Source organism: Bombus terrestris, chromosome 8 (genome assembly GCF_910591885.1).
Source record: "Bombus terrestris chromosome 8, iyBomTerr1.2, whole genome shotgun sequence".
In the NCBI taxonomy this organism is placed as follows: domain Eukaryota; kingdom Metazoa; phylum Arthropoda; class Insecta; order Hymenoptera; family Apidae; genus Bombus; species Bombus terrestris.
The window spans coordinates 3,126,501-3,143,267 of record NC_063276.1 but is presented as its reverse complement, the minus strand read 5'-3'; the positions used below and the strand labels follow the sequence as shown (position 1 = coordinate 3,143,267).

General features: G+C 33.0%; 2 protein-coding genes and 2 long non-coding RNA genes across 7 annotated transcripts; 2 read left to right on the top strand and 2 right to left on the bottom strand.

Annotated features, from left to right (window-relative positions):
- Positions 1 to 157: 157 nt before the first annotated feature.
- LOC100650726 (zinc finger protein 431) lies at positions 158 to 4,506 on the bottom strand. Of its 4 annotated transcripts, XM_003397054.4 has the most exons (4): positions 4,349 to 4,506; positions 3,570 to 3,755; positions 2,003 to 2,571; positions 158 to 1,490 (listed from the first exon to the last, which is right to left on the bottom strand). In XM_003397054.4, the coding sequence occupies exons 3-4, from the start codon at positions 2,537 to 2,539 to the stop codon at positions 891 to 893; spliced, it is 1,137 nt and encodes a 378-aa protein (XP_003397102.1). In that variant the 5' UTR covers positions 2,540 to 2,571; positions 3,570 to 3,755; positions 4,349 to 4,506; the 3' UTR covers positions 158 to 890. The 4 variants fall into 4 exon arrangements, with proteins under 4 accessions (XP_003397102.1, XP_048263875.1, XP_003397103.1 ...); XM_048407918.1 differs by having other exon boundaries at positions 3,582 to 4,504; XM_003397055.4 differs by lacking the exon at positions 3,570 to 3,755 and having other exon boundaries at positions 4,349 to 4,504.
- On the top strand, positions 3,048 to 3,698 carry LOC125385526. The gene is made up of 3 exons (XR_007224910.1): positions 3,048 to 3,150; positions 3,228 to 3,425; positions 3,535 to 3,698. It is a non-coding gene; the product is annotated as an uncharacterized LOC125385526 (long non-coding RNA).
- A 4,529-nt stretch (positions 4,507 to 9,035) lies between the features above and the next one.
- On the bottom strand, positions 9,036 to 11,839 carry LOC100644968 (chymotrypsin-like elastase family member 2A). The gene is made up of 5 exons (XM_048407919.1): positions 11,522 to 11,839; positions 10,697 to 10,961; positions 10,343 to 10,488; positions 9,958 to 10,229; positions 9,036 to 9,222 (listed from the first exon to the last, which is right to left on the bottom strand). The coding sequence occupies exons 1-5, from the start codon at positions 11,610 to 11,612 to the stop codon at positions 9,040 to 9,042; spliced, it is 957 nt and encodes a 318-aa protein (XP_048263876.1). The 5' UTR covers positions 11,613 to 11,839; the 3' UTR covers positions 9,036 to 9,039.
- On the top strand, positions 10,960 to 11,911 carry LOC125385527. The gene is made up of 3 exons (XR_007224911.1): positions 10,960 to 11,316; positions 11,524 to 11,617; positions 11,833 to 11,911. It is a non-coding gene; the product is annotated as an uncharacterized LOC125385527 (long non-coding RNA).
- The last annotated feature ends 4,856 nt before the right edge of the window (positions 11,912 to 16,767 follow it).

Genomic DNA, 16,767 nt, shown 5'->3' with positions numbered 1-16,767 from the left:
CGATACGTGGCTATCGTTTGTAATCGAGTTCTTCTTTCGATAATTGTATTACAATTTTCTACACAGGGTGTTTCAATCTTCGTATCATCTAACACAGTTTCCGCTTGTACAATGAAGAGGATAGCTGGGTAGTTGTGGTTATTGAAAATAAGAGATATTTCTTTTGCGATCAATTTATTAGATTATGTACAAGTTGTACGTCATTTTAAAGTCGAGATTGTCTTTGGTTTGTGTGTCGTTCCGATAAATGAAAATTGAAAATAATATACAGCTCTGTCGATCGACATATAGGATAGGAACTTAAAATTACTTAAATCATATGTAATCAATTATGTACTTTATAATTAAGCATAGCAATTTTTTTCGAGTATACAATAGTTGCAATTGTAGTTGCAGTTGTCACATTCACTGTACATCTTTGAATTTTTTTAATTGTAATAAAGTGATGAGACTAAATGGAGATTAATAAGAGGTTTTTAATCTAAAGATGCCGTAAAACCTTATCTCACAATGAGCATCACTTTAAAATAATTTAACAATCTCCTTATTATAAACAAACAGTGTCAGTTCTTCATCAGTTTCGCCACTAGAAACTTTCGTAAGACTTAATTTAATTTTTCAAACCCTGTTTTCATTAGTAATCCTCCGATTCATTCCATTCTATCCCATTAATAAAATCTTCTAATCTTCTAATTTGTCTTATAGCCAAACCTCATATCATCAAGATTTTCAATCCAAATTAAACAAAATTTCTTGAGATCCTCTATTTAAGATTTAAAATTAGAACAATTAAAAAGTCGGCTTAAAAATTATAAAATTACAAAACTAAAAATTATACATTTATTTATAACCATCTTCCGTTATTTCAGGGTAAAACTACATTGGGGACCTTAGACAGAGAAATCAACAGGCATCAGGAGCGTGAACTTTGTCTCATCCGCCGGTAATTCATCGGATGCACACGGACTGATGCTGTCCAAAAGCGTTTGAATCGCGTTCTGGTTAGTAGAGTGCTTCCTCTTAGTGTGTTCTCTCCTATGCTTCAATTCTTTAAACGTTTTCCCGCATTGTTCGCAGACATAAGGTCGTGCTGCTTCGTGAGATCTCATGTGACCTTCGTAGTGACTCTTTCTGACAAATTTCTTGCCACACTGACCGCAGTCGAATTGAAAACGGCCCTCGTGAGCCGCCACGTGGGAGCTCAATGTCCATTTGGTCTTGAAAGTCTTGGAACAGTAGTCACATCTTATCTTGGACGCCGTATTCGAATTATTTTTCACTGGTTGCGCAATTCTTCGAGGATTCTTATTTAGAAGCAACATCTCTTCAAGCAAGAAGTCGTCTTCTTTTTCTGGTTGTTCCCTTTCACTCTTTTCTAACGCTGTTTGAGCTTCCAACATGTTTGCTGTGTGTTGCTTCATATGCTCTTGTAATTCTTCCTCATCCCGGGAACATGTTCCACACAGAGCACACACATTCTTACCTAGAACCTGTTAGATATTGATGATACAAATGTCAAAGATGGATCTAGTGTAATATACATACGTATAAATAAAAGATAAGGTTGTCTAGGTAATGAGTTAATGGATCTATTAGTCGATAAAGTTAGATGGATAGGCAGTATTAGGGAAGTAGACGAATATGAACTAGACATGTTCCGAGATCTGGAAGCTATTTGCTTCTGTTGGAATATTGCTAATTGTATTATGCAAGAGAATCTAAGTGATTACTAAAAACTGTTGTATTCATTATTTTATTGAAAATATTCCTAAGCGAGAATTCTTCCATAAATCTGTATGTTGGCATCTACCTTGTCAGAATAGCAAATGATGTTATCCAAAGGGAGAGTCTGATTAATTTGTAGAAATTGTCATTTATTATTATTTCAATATTATTTGGAATATTACAAAATTAAGAATGAACCTGTATGCTGGAATCTATTTCGTCGAAGCAACAAATTTAAGAAGAGAATCTAATTAATTATTAGAAATTACTAACATACCTTTTCATGGGAGCTCATGTGAGCTCTAAGCTTAATCTCACTAGTGTACTTCTTCTTGCAATGCAAACAAGAATAAGATTTACTCTCGCGTGATTCATCATTCCAAACCATATGTTGTCTATCAATTATTCCATTCGCTATATTCTCGTTACTTTCCTTCCGATTTTGTTTGCCGGCCATAGTGTGATTTTCATAATCGTGCAGCTTTTCTTTTCTCATTTCGTGACGAGCAATGTGTCGTTTCAGATCGTGTGCCCTCGAGAAGGCTCTCCCATACCTGGTGCAGCCAGGATAAGGACATCCTTTGGTTTTATCATTTCTTAGCCGAGAGTGAACATTATTGGACGACTGTTTGCCATCCTTGGTGTAATCTTTGCAAGATTTTTCAATTTTCTGACTGGTAACTGTGGCCAACTGAGCTGATAATGGAATTACAATAGAGATGGTTTCATTGGTTCCTGGATTCACTATGGGACCAACATGGATGGCTGGAGGCGTCGCCAGGGATATACCATTTTCATTATTTTTACTCATCATGATCTTTAGTCAAATTTCCCAGTTCTTGAATACTAAAAAATACAAAAGAAAGAAAAGGAACATTAATAGCTTGTTTTGTGTCATAGGAATTCCAATTGTAGGTCATTGGAGAAAACATGATATCATGGGATTGATCGATAATTTAATAAATTTGGAAGTACTTCCTTATAAAAAATAGGAGATGTGATATATTACGTTCCTCTCTTGTAATCTTAATTATTACGAGAATCGTTTTTTGAGAGAGGAATGAAATGGAGTGAATGAAGAATTTAATCCTACGTTCATATTCAATATTCAACGAACCAATATCGTAAAAATCTAGTCCCATGGGAACTCGAGAAAGCGTGAAACAGATAGTAAAAGACAAGTACTTGTGTTCTTCTGTTTTTAATTTGTATATGCAACTCAATGTAATTTAGATGTAGCATTTATATTATCGAATCATGCATGTACAGGGAGTTCCAATAATGATTACATTTTAACATCTTCACTATAAAATAAGGAATACAAATAGAAAGAAAAATATTCTGATATTTTACAATGCAGATGACTTCTTGAACAACTTTAGGAAATTTATATCCATGGAGATCTTTTATAGCTTCCATAAACAGGTAAATGAAACCTTGTGAAAAAGCATTCTAACATATCGCAAAGTTCTCAGTAAATAATTTTGTTTTAAAATTTTCAGTTTATCAAGAAATTTTGACGAGCGACCATAAAATAATTTTATTAAATAATTAAATAATTTTGCTCGAATCTTTCCAGTTTGCCAAGAAATTTTGATGAATAGCTATAACTATCGAACCACCCTGTAGATGCATTATTCGCCATGGAAAGGTCTACTTCTCCAAATGAACTTTCCCTCGAACAATAGTATCGAACAAAGGTAACATAACAAAATCAGTAGCCATCTTGAATCGAGCAAATTCACCCTCTGTATTCCGAATGAAAGAAATTCGCAGCTGCAAGTGACATTACATTCATTTATATTTCAGGGGACTACGAAACAGTTCTGGAAACGGGTTTTTACTTGGTTTGCAACCTTGCTCCGCTTTGATTCTTCGATCGCCTCCCTCTTTTATTCGACACGTCAGAGGCTGCCTCAATGATTCATCCACCTCACGCCTCTTCTACCCTCCCCTTGGAAAGGGCGAGTCGACACGCGACATCACGTATCATTTCTTTATCCACAAGTATTCAACGATAATTTCATTCACTGTTAAATAATTTTTATTATTTATACATATACCTATATGTAGAAGTACATATACAGTGGTTGTAAGAAGTATTTATACATCATTAATATATATTATACTATATAATAAATAAATACTATTATACTATATATTATAGTATTTATTATAGTATTAAATATTTATTGCAGCATTCACATGCTAATTAATTAGGTCCAAGTACGTTAAATCTCGTACTATTCGGTATTATTTTCACATGACTATAAAAATTTGATACCATGAAAGCAAAACGCATAGAATTTGGTAAAAAGACGCTTCATTAGAAAATAAGGGTATGTTCAAATAATTTTTGCAGCCACTATATATTCATGTATATATCTAGTTCGCGTTATCACATATTTTTGTGTACGACGAATAAGCCGCGCAATTAACGATTCTTTCCTTTCGAGACTTTCTCGAGCAATTCGTTTTCTTAACAAGCACCCCACCCGGGTTTGCACCGGGTAAAAACGGACGACAATTTTTCGCGGATCGAAAGGAATTCTGACGAGAGACGAGGTTTCTCCCTTTCTCTCCTTATCCACCTCTCTTCACTACCACGAGAGCCTCTCTATACCTTGTGTACAACACACACGATCTTCGTGAACACGCGCGCGGTCGTGTGTTGCCGTGCGTTACAACGTGGATGACTCCTCCACGGCGTGGATGAAACGACTCACTCGACTTGCTCACTTTCCTCGCCGCGATGAAAGTGTGCTACTACTGATCAGGAACGCGCACTCTCCCTGTTCGTTTCACGGACGCGGTACCTCGCGCATGTCAACGTCTGTCTTGCTGATATATTATAGTTCGATGAGAGTATTGTCGTGATGTTATGCTGTTCTGTAGATTTTCTTCCTCTTTTTATTTTTCGTTTTGTTTTATTGGTGATTTCATGTTGATATTTGTTTCAGGCAAAAGGGGTGAATGATTAGAGAGCAAGAGCGTTTGAGTTTGATTACATTTAAATTTAGTTAAACGTAAATTAAATTTAATTTAGATTGGAATTGCATTGTAAGTAGATAGAGCACGTTCGTATATTTATGGGAAATTTGTAGATGCTGGAATATACAGAATGTACATAATATGCAAAAATCCACATGTTGGACGAAAGTATTGTCATAACTGCAACTTCTATAGATCTTCTTTCTTTTTTAGTTGTTTCTTTATTGGCGATTTGTCGTTAAGGAAGGAATAGCGTTTGGATTAGATTTTAATAAAATTAAGTTAGGTATGAATTTGGTTTAATTTAGATTTCAATTGAATTCTAACTAGATTGAGGATACCTTGGTATTTAGGAAAAATTTGAGAATGTTAGAAGATACGGTATATATTGATACGTACATAACAGGCAAAAATGTTCTGAGGAGGGTGGCTGAATGACTAAAAGGGAAGCTAATTTTTTAAAAGGATGCATTAGTTTTTATTCCGAATTCCATGATTTTTATCGATTCTTTATATTTTATCCTTTTATATAGACATAATTAAAAATTTTCAACGAATGTAAATTCATTTTTAATTATGAATTTATAGAGATAAATTTTACATCTATGAATACAACTTCTAGAAGAACTCTTAGATTTGCAAAATCCATCGAGTCATATAATACAATGGAAACGTTACTAAACAGCTTGATATCAAATGACACACCTTCTCAACTTCCCCTGAGATCACATATACCGAGCTTAATCAGCTAATGGCGCGGTTGAAAATAATTACTCTCGAATGGGTAATTTGGATCAAAAAATGATATTACATTACATATGTAAAGCGACTCATCATCTTTAAACACTTTTGAAAGTCAAAAATATTATAAAGCAGAAAAATCAGCTTTATTATGTTTGTAATAATAACGCGTGCAAATGATACACCTACATTAATGAGAAAATTTCATGAAATGAAATGTACGATTTAATTAAACGCCTGTTAAACACGAACACGTGCACTGACAACAACATCTGCGCTATCACATTATATTAGGCATCTAATGTAATTATGTAGTAGCTACTAATCAACGCAAGTGTGACGGACACGAAAGGTCTAATCTATTAGGTAAACTGAATTTCATCCACGCTTAGTGATCATTGTATTTTTCTTACTTTTTAAACATATTTTACCATAACTTTATTTTAAAGATTTGCTGTTCTAGTCACTAGATATCGATACAGGATGATCTAGAGTTTAATAGCCGAATTTTAAATAGGTCATTTAAAGTTCCATTGACATGTTATAATAAAAGTACGAAATACAAATAGAATGCGACCTTTGCCACCAATTTTACGTCATTACTTATAACAAAACTTGACTGTTAAATACTGGAATATACTGTATATTTTCGTGTATTTTGTGCGTTACATGCATTTTTGAATAAATGCATTTCTCATTAATGCGTGAAGATTTGCAGTCTAGTAATTTTATTTAGAAGGCAGCACGTGCATAGAATAATAGTGTTTACAGAACTTGTTCTAAATTATTTATTGCTGCTGATGGAGAAGTTTGTTTCTTGTAGTTTCCTTCAATCTGGAGTATGGTGAGGCTTTTATACTTGATGCTAGAATGCTCGTATACATCTAAGTAGATTCATCGAATATGGAAATTTTTATATTGACAGGATCTCCTTCTCAACCTATTAAGCATATCCTTTAAATAGAAACTTTCCTAATCGTCGAATTAGAAATAAAAAATGAATAAATTTCTATCAAGTCGATTTTAGTTCTTGCAAATGTAAATATAATACGAGTCGTTTTTAAATAATCTGATTGATGAACTAACTCATGTTCCTTGGTTGATAACTCGTGATTTTATAGAGGATAGTTTGAAGTTCTTCCTTTCTAAAAATCATCTGATTTACCACAGATCTACTGTAATAAAAATTGTTATTCTTGCGCATAAAATATTTTGAATTATATTTAGTAACATATTTTGATAAACGTGATAGGGTGAAATAGTATAAAATATAGGTACATATAGGATAATATATGTATACATATATATACACAAAATATATACAGTGTCAAGTGGTTATAACGTGTAGGTTTATTTAATAAAATAACGAGTGGATGAATTTGTAATAGTCGGATGTATTAAAATAAGTACAACTACTTAGTACAGAGATAGTGTATGCCGGTTGTAATCGTCTCTCGCTCATACCAATAGAAGAAACGATAATAATACTATTGTCATAGGTAGTACGTTCATACATCTATATTACCACAAAAAGTTAAGTCGAGTTAAAAAGTTAAGTTGTAACTTAAAATAACGTTAACATTCGAAGGTACAATAATACGGGTCTCTCGTAGATTTAAATTTTCCACTTCAATTTGAAACTTTTTCTACGGCCATGTGCCGCTACAAGTATAATATAGATAATATAGATAATACGATATCAGAGATATAATATGTATAGATAGCATGCATGCAGAATATTATAGATAACATGCAAAACACAGAATATTATAAATGATGTAGGTAATGGAGCATATATATCATATATAGAACAGACATAGAAAAATGACTATAAAATTGTTAAATCCTCAATGTTCGAGGGTTTAACATTTTAACATTTTAACATTAATAGATTTGACAATGAGAAATATCGTGTCGTTGATTTGTCATTACAATCCATTTACTTGTAAAACGATACACAGCGTTGTAGATTTATTGTGAAGCATTTTTTATCTAAATAGTATTCTTCAAAAAGTGAAAAATTATAATATACAAGCGATACAGATGGCTCGAAATAAATCGATAAACACTCGACACTAGAACACACGGTACATAATAACGACAGAAACACAGTGGATAGACGGTGTAAACGAAACTTGATCAGAGCATGCTTTGGTATGCTAAGTGGTACGTATTAAGCTAATTAATGGATGCATCTCGGCATAATTTGTGTGTTCAGAGTCTCTTAGTTACCACGGTGTACGCGGTTCCTGTGACAGATCGATACTTCTAATTTCATCGGTTGAAGAGGGGCAGAGAGGAAATGGGTTGAAAGGGAGAGGAGAGACTAGGAGGTGGAGATGCAATCGCTTTGGTTGTCATACGCACAATCACGAGGTTGCGTAACGTCGAATCTACGATGTTCGAAAAGAGCGAAGCAACTTCAGATTTTCTTCCCTTATGAGAGTCATATAAATGCAGATGTGGTCGTATTTCCGGTATAGAAACATCGGTATCATTTCAAAGTATACATACAGCAGCTCGCAAAAGTATCTGAACACTTGCAGAAACCTTTTAGCAAAATATAGAGGGTGTCTCAGTAATAATGGTACAATTGACCTTTGTCAAAAAACATATTGAGGATCAGTTAAGGAACTGATCCTTAACTGATCCTCAATATGTTTTTAAATTAATAACAATCAACTGTTTTATTAAAAATTGTATTTTGCCTCATAAAATATTCAACACTAACATGTTGCATGTATACGATCTAACATACAGGATACAGTAGAATGTATCTGTAAAAATATAAATTAAAGATTATTTATATTTTCCATCATATACGAAATTATTGTGCAAAGTGAAAGTGATCGTTGCACGAGAATCAGATGATTGATCGTTGTATATAGATATTTATTGCAATACAAGGTATATCACAAGTATTTAGTAATAAGAAAATTTTACTCTGCATTTTTTGTTCATTTTTCCACGTGGAATTTATTCCTTGCCGATTGTACTACAACTACTGGGCCCATTGCACTGCTAAGGAGATTTCAAAGAGTTTCATACAACACACGTCATACATTTATATTTATATACAATATATCATAAAATAAAAAAGATAATAATACATTGTAATATATTTGTAAAAGTTTTCTACAAATGCTAAAATACTTTCATGAGCCACTGTATATTATAATGTACGTTGGCGGGCATAGGAAGATACCTTAGCCCCTGGCGAATGGCTTTTCTTTGGAACTTACCAGTGCAGTGGATGCGCTTTCATTTCCATAACACGTGAATGTATATGTATACGCTTGGTCTTATTTCCTATTGAAATCGAGGTTTTATGGTTTTCAAATGCAGCCTGTTCTATTCATATATAGATTTTGCGATTGTTTCCAAATTACGGTAAATTTGCGTGGATAAGGTACATATAATAAATAGAACAGTACATTGTACTTTTCTTTTTATTAAAAATTATTTGCATTAAAAGCTACACAGGATAGCGTATATGCATATGTACAACGGTCTACTCGAATAATATTTACATAAATATTATCTACATTTCAAGGTACACGTGAATCAATATACCGATAAAAATTATAAAAATTGCGCATCATCGTCATTGTTCATAGTATTTCTTATCCATTTTACGTAATACTGTATCCTAGTATACACATCAGGATATCCTGGTCTAGCACATCCTGATCCAAAAGAAGTGACGCCTGCCAATTGCCATACTCCGTCTGCGCGACGACATTGCAATGGTCCTCCAGAATCACCCTAAGAGATGTTTCTATTTTATCATTTAAAACATTACTTACAAATCTATATATGTATATTTATATTGCTAAAATGTACACTAATTACTGAAAGTATTGTTAAAATATCCGGATCAAATTTTAATAATCTTGAAGAAATGATACTTTTATGAAGATACTTTTATCTTATAACTTAAAATATTGCTTAATATCATATATATGTATATATGTGTATATTAAAAAATTTTTAGAAATATTTATAACTAATTGTTGAAAATATTTTTTAGGTATGCGAATGTAATACTGAATATCCATAAAAGGATAAAATATTTATTATAAAGCATAGTAAATGGTTCAGAAAGCGTATTAAAATCGAAGTATGATGAGTATGGAGAGATTTCAATGTTAAATAGCGATTTTATAAGTAAAGGAAGAGATTCATCTGGATAGAGCCTTGTCATTGAAAGCCAGATTGCATTATCCAGAAAATGCAAGGATTCCAATCTACTTAAGTGTATTTTGATGACCGGTGGTAGATATCTTATGTAACGACGAAAGTGATAACTCTAAATTTCATGAAATGAAATGATGAAAATGTTTTAGAATTTGGATAAAAAAAAAATTGCTTTTGAAATAATAAGATTAGAGCAATGTTACTCGTATGAGGCACGATACGATATAATAATATTAAGCATTTCAGCTTAGATTTTTACTCGGCAGGAATTTAGTTAATATAATATAGAAATTGATTATTTACCACGCAGCTTCCGGTCGAGCCATCGGTGTGACCAGCACAGAGATGACCGCTTCGAAGCGATACCGATTTCCCATAAGCTTTCATGCATTTTTCAAGATCTAGCAATGGCACTGAGGCTTCTAATAGTGCGGTGGAAAGTGACTGAGAAGGTCCGTATCGACCCCAGCCAGAAGCGACGCATTGTCTATTCGCAAGCTCCTCTTCCGGCTCCGGTAAACATATCGTTCGTACTACTTTGGACAAAGGAGCTGGTCTAGCTAACTTCATCAGCGCTAAGAGAAAATTGAATATCCTAAATTTTAGTAATTTTCACACAAACTATCGTAGTTACCTAGATTCTTATCAAGCCAACGATACCATTTTAGGGTTAAAATTGTTTATTTACCAATATCGTGCAAGTAATTGTTGAATCTCTCATGGAGGATCACTCGTTCAACAGGTAGTCTTGCCGAGCCTCGTCCACCGGAGTCTAATTCCCATTCCCCAACCACCGCCGTCCACAGTGCACCAATTGGTAAATTGAAAAGCTCGCTGTAAGTAATTATGCATAGTTTATAAATCGATGGTGAACAAAATATATATATATATTTATATTTAATTAATCTTTACATATACGGATAAATTTCATTGGCTGACAACATTGTATAATTTAATAAATCTTTTTTTAGACACTCTATATAGTGATAATCTAGAAGTTCGTCGCTAAGTTCGTATAGATTCAATGAAAAGTGAAACCCACTTATGAATGCAATGAGCAGCTGTGACGACCCAAGTGGGTTCAATGAGAACGCCGCCGCACCAGTGACCGATAAATCCTAACTTTGGGTGGAGAAGCTGTAGAGACACCTGCCAGGGCCAAGAGCCTCGTTTACTCGGTTTCCCGTTGAATATTCGACCCGTTGTACTCCCGACGTTCTTTTGCTTGTCCACAGTAGAAGAAGTGACGTTTTTCACCGACAGAATCGCACGTGGCTGCCTATGCGATGCTGAAGGACATCCGCAAGCTGTTATTCAAAAACTCAAGTTTCCCACCTCGTTGACTTTCACTGGTAGTCAACTAATATCAATTAAATACGTAATATATTCAATGGTTTGACGAAATGGTTATTTGTAGACTGGAAATTTGTACGAATTCACGCGAAATTTAAAGATTTAAAAGTATACAAAATGCATATAATAGTTCTATAATATATGTATAACAGTTCCTCTATAAATTCTGTTTCTAACTCTAATTCAGTTTAGTTACAGAAATAGGATCTAAATGGAGATCTGTGTCACCCATTAAATATTATTGGTGCTTTTATTTTGCCATATTAAATGCATCCTGCAGACTTTTCCATTTTTCCATTTCTCATAAAGGTACGAACAATCTATTTATTATATGGATAGAAATTGCATTGAAATGTTTGATGGCTATCAAACTTGAAAAATAAAAATGGTCTTCCTTAAAAAGTCAAAAGACACACAATATTTTAAAAATATCTAAAAATACATTATAAACAATATTCAAAAAATACACCATAAGTGTTATAGAAACGGTGGCTTAACATTATCTTATACTTACAGAAATGATCTTCCTGAACGATCCTCAGGATCGTGCAGTCGATCTCCGCAAGAATGAAAAGAAGTATCGCCAGCCCACCGCGAAGATTCATTTCCAGTAAGGGAAGCACACCATGTATACAACTATCTTCTTCAACCCCGTACACTTTATTGTCTCATACTCTTCATATTGAATTATAACGATATACACTTCGAACCTTACTATTTTATCGATAACGAATTTTCTTAATATACCTTTGAATGTTTCAAGTCTCACAATGTACACAAATCAATTTTTTTACTATCAATTAATTAATTTCTATCATCTTTCAGATAACATCACAATGATATTAAAAAGACAGGCATAATCGAAGAAAATAAAATAAACGAATAAAAGGTACTTTAACAAAGATATCTACGAAACTTCTAACAAAGATGATAGAGGCAAGTGACGAGAGTACGACTAGGTAATCCTTGTTGCGGATCGTTCACTAGAACGAGTAAATCCTTCGAAGGAACTTACTTAGAAGAAAGTGATCGTTGACGATTCCCATCGAAGAAGGGGAATATGCATACTTGCGATCACGACGAACCAGTGGAAACTGGCAGCTCTTAAACAGACGAATATCGCTCTCACTAACGAAAGTTACCTCTTTGCCATCACTGTCTTTCTTCCTCGCTCTTTTCATACCAATTAGAAACGTTCATTTTTCTTAGATGCGATTATGAATCATGTGTCTTCACAAACGCGTGCAATAAGATCCTTCTATCAATGAATCCTTTTTTTTTTATTATTGGCTATTTAACTCTCAATTAACTTACATATTACACACTTCCTTTGGAATAGAAACAAATCTTCTTCGTTGTTTTTCACGTAGGAGTTTTAAAGACTATTTCTTCGAGAAAGAAAAATCTCCATGGGAAAAAGAAAGTTGACTCTACGTTGAGTTTAAAGAGACTTAAGATATTGTTTCAGCTCTGCTAATGAGATAGTGAATGTAATTCATGCTTAATTTTATGTAGATTATATTTCCTCCAATGTTGGATTAGATCTAATTATTCAAATTTAATGTTAATTTGGTGTTTAATTTAGTACTTAATTTTGGTTCATCTCAATTGAACTAAATCTAATAAACTTGGCACAGATATAATTTAATACTCAAGAGGAGTTAAGAACTGAAGATTGAAATTAAAAAATGTGTTATTTCAAATAATCTTTGTCCAATTTGAATCTAACTTAGTACCTAAAAGGACTTGAGGATAAAATTGTAGGATTTAAGAAATGTATACGTCGTTCGATCTTTAACTATCAAATTTAGAAATGGAGATATTTTCATGGTGATGTCTAGATCTAGAAACCCAATTCGCCTACTAAACACATCCTGCGTTACAGATCTTCCTTTCAGTCTGTAACATATAATCCGTTATGAATCATTTAGTTGTAGTTTCTCGTAATTACGCATTATCGAGGCATCGGAGGAACGATCGCTTTTTGCTTGACGTCGAATTACCCGATGCAGTAGCGTGTTTACCAACAAACCTGTTAATCATTACTCTCGAGAAACGGATTCTCGCTGAGAAACATAAACGCACGTATAGCTTGTCATTTCACTACAACGAGAATGTCAGTGATGCAGAGCAGTGAACCTAGAGGACGATTCAAAAATACAATCATACAATTCTCGGAAAAGGATCATCATGTTACATTGATTATCAAGTTAATTTATAGAAGCAGACGAGTAATACTTACAATTCTCGATTTTCAAATTAATTCTTTCATAAAAGGCAACAACGATAAAAACTCGAAGATGACATCAGTATCTTTGGAATTTACTTTATTAAAATACGATTAAATAATATAGGCATCATAAATAAAAAGATTCATTGATTATTTTTGCTCCATGAGAAAAGGAAGAATGTTCAAATTTGAAAACTGGAAGACATGTTTTGAAAGGACCTGTATAACTTTTGCACAAAAACGTGTTAATTATAAATTGAGGATATTGAGAACTAAAAATAAGAGTTTGTTTCCTTTTTTGAAGCAGCTTGTAGAGTTGCTGTTATCGAGGCCATTTCCATGAGGCAAGGAAAGTGAGGAGGAATGCAATGTGACGTCGAGATAAGTAACGAGTTGAGCGTGTTTAATTACTCTCTCTGTTCACGAGAACATTTTTAGCATTGCTAATTCGTTCAAAGAGAACTTTATAGCGTTATAAATTATGAAACTCGATCGAAATTACAAAAATTCCACGACGTAAATTATATAGTTGAAACAAGGCAGGAAGCGTGTAAAGGAGATTTCCTTTTTTCTCCCTTTATAGTTCAGAAGAAAGCGATGTAAAGTAAAATTGTTTTCTACGAATCCTGCGTCGTTATTTGAATTTTCTATGGTTCAATTTTGTCACTATTTCAGCTAACATCGAATAATTTCGTATTATTTCCACTAGGAACGGTCCAAGTGTAATACTTGTATAGAATCAGCTCTAATTGTGAAAGCGAAGACAGTAAAGTCGATGAAAGCGATCCTTTTGTTTTTCCAAAGCGATTTAACATGACCGTAATTCCGTGTGTTTCACGTTCAATTTAAAATTCCTACACGCAGAAAATGAAAATATTCCGTTTCGGCTATACATTGATTACAGGATGTACAAAATTTGTATATTTCCCCCTTGTAATAATTTTTTCATTCAATTGTAAAAACGTGCATCTGATATTTATGAAAAACCGATACACATTTTCACTCATTAATTACAATAGAGAAAGTTATAAAAAAAACTGCTTTCTGATATTCTTAAAGAACATAGTGCATGCACCATTTACTGCACCTGCATACTTAGGTAGTTTTCAAATCTTATGGAATTATTTATCATAATTGAAATTTCAAAACTGAGATATAAAACTGAGATATCTTTTGATACAAACTCATATAAATCTTTTATTGTCATATCGTTGATAATAATATGTAAGGTACATATAATATATATTATAATTTATTATAATTTGTAATAAATTATAATGAAATATGTAAAAGGTTATATGTAGACCGGAAGTGTTATATTGCCCGGATATAAAAATGCAATATGGCGACTGAGGAAAGGTGGGCACATGCCACAAAGCAAGAAAACACATCGAGATCAGTTATATATATTTTAATCAATTTGTTTTCATACCGGACTACAAGGGTATATATATATATTTATTTATGTACTTTTTTTTATTATTACAGTCGATTGCTTTCTCTTAACCATTCCAATCAATACAGATTGAGATTCGAATTTACAGCAATACATCGCGAGTAAGCAAATTAGCCTAATTTGATACGGCGTTTCCTTTTAGATCAACCAGACTCGAGAATCGTTATAATATACATGTACAATAATAAGCGTGCTGAATGTGTAAAAAGACGGAATAGATTGAATCCATTTAAGAGATAAAAATTGCTACAAAGTATCTTATAAACTGTAATTGACAATACAATGATATATAGTCAATCGGGACATTTTTTGGTAAGCAATAAAAAAATGTTATTCATTAATGTTGAACGATTGCAAATACACAATTATATATTTCGAAAGAAAGAAATTACAATGCCCAAAGGTCAATTGTCCCATTATCTTAATCGAAAAAAAGTTTCAACGTTGAAAATGTTTAAAAAAAATATCCCAAAAGACATAGATGTCTTTTATAAAAATTTAATGTAATAGAAATAAGCAAGAAAGAGAAGAAATTTGATCACTTCTTGAATCTAAGAATATTTACGTTAAAAAATATTAGATTGTTTCTTACCGAACAAAATTTTGAAATGTCCATTGCAATCATTCAGCATTCCTGTGATCAAAAGATCGAGCAAAGAAAGATCAATATACGCGTGTTCAGCTGTGTCGTGGAACAACGAACAGTTCAAGACTTCTGTTAATTACATTGCATCGGTATATGTATACAATTGATTGTGTAAGTGAACAAACGAGTGTATTTACAATATCGGTACAGAGAATATATACAGGTCGAAAAGTGTAACAGACAATTTCTCGTGTTTGTGATTTTAATCCTTGTCGATTACGATTACTCTTGACGACTAGTGATTGTAACAGCATTACAGGAAAACGATCGCGTTAAAGTGCGTCTCCACCAGCGTTCGCGAACAATATAGGACTCCTTGCATATCAAGAGAAAATACAAACTCGAACTTGAACTCGAAAAGTGTGGGAATAGAAATCCTGTGTTCGCGGTGAAAAGTTGAAAGTGACATTCACACCGGCTAACATCTCACGAATACCGTTCCCAGATATTTCATAACCATTACGCAATCTTCTTGTAAACACTTCATTGGCCTAGTTCTTAACTGTCCTAACCCCATTTTTCTAAAGAATGTAATTAGCTAATGCACATATGTCTCATCGTTATAAAGAGTACAAATTCATGAAAATATGACGAAAATTCTACTTAGCAAATAACAAATATTCAGTTCTCTTGAATTCTAACTTTATACGATCATATAAAACTATATGAAATATAAAATCTAAATAAAACTTTTAACTGTAAATAAGAACTAGAGCAACGACATAACAAATTCACGCTTTATTCGTGACATTTGTCTAATTAAAACAAGATCAGATATGATATAGTTTGAATCATTTATAATTTTGTAATTACAAGTGATTAATAGCGTTCGTGTACTGTTCGCCGGTGAGTATCTGTCTTTATGAACACTGACCGAATTAACAACTTCAAAAGGACGACATATGGCTAGATGGCGCAAGAATTTTGAAGGTTTCTTTTTGTTTTTCTTTTTTTTATTCAGATCATTGAAGATGAGCAAAATCTTCAAATTTGTAACGCGACGTTTCCCTTCACAGATGATTGTTTTTTATTGTCTGATTATTGTTTCGTTTTACACAACATTCCAATAATCCATTCATTTGTCTATCTCAAGGATTAAAAACACAAAATGATACAGTTCTCAATTGAACATAAAACGCAGTAGGGCATTTCCGACCGTCTGTTTCTGTGTGGTATTTTATTTTGCGTGTTCATTACCTTCAATCGTCTTTGTCTGTACATATTTATACGAAATCGTTATCATTAATATCGTACAAAGGTAACGAAGCGGAGGAACATTGTTGAACGATATATCAACTATCCTAAAGATATTATATTCTTTACACCAAACGTTTTTCCATTTTTCAAATCTCGTTTTCGAGTTTTGTGTTCGTGCACGAGACACGTTAATCCTTTTATAGGCGGTGACACTTATTCTGCTTCTTAATG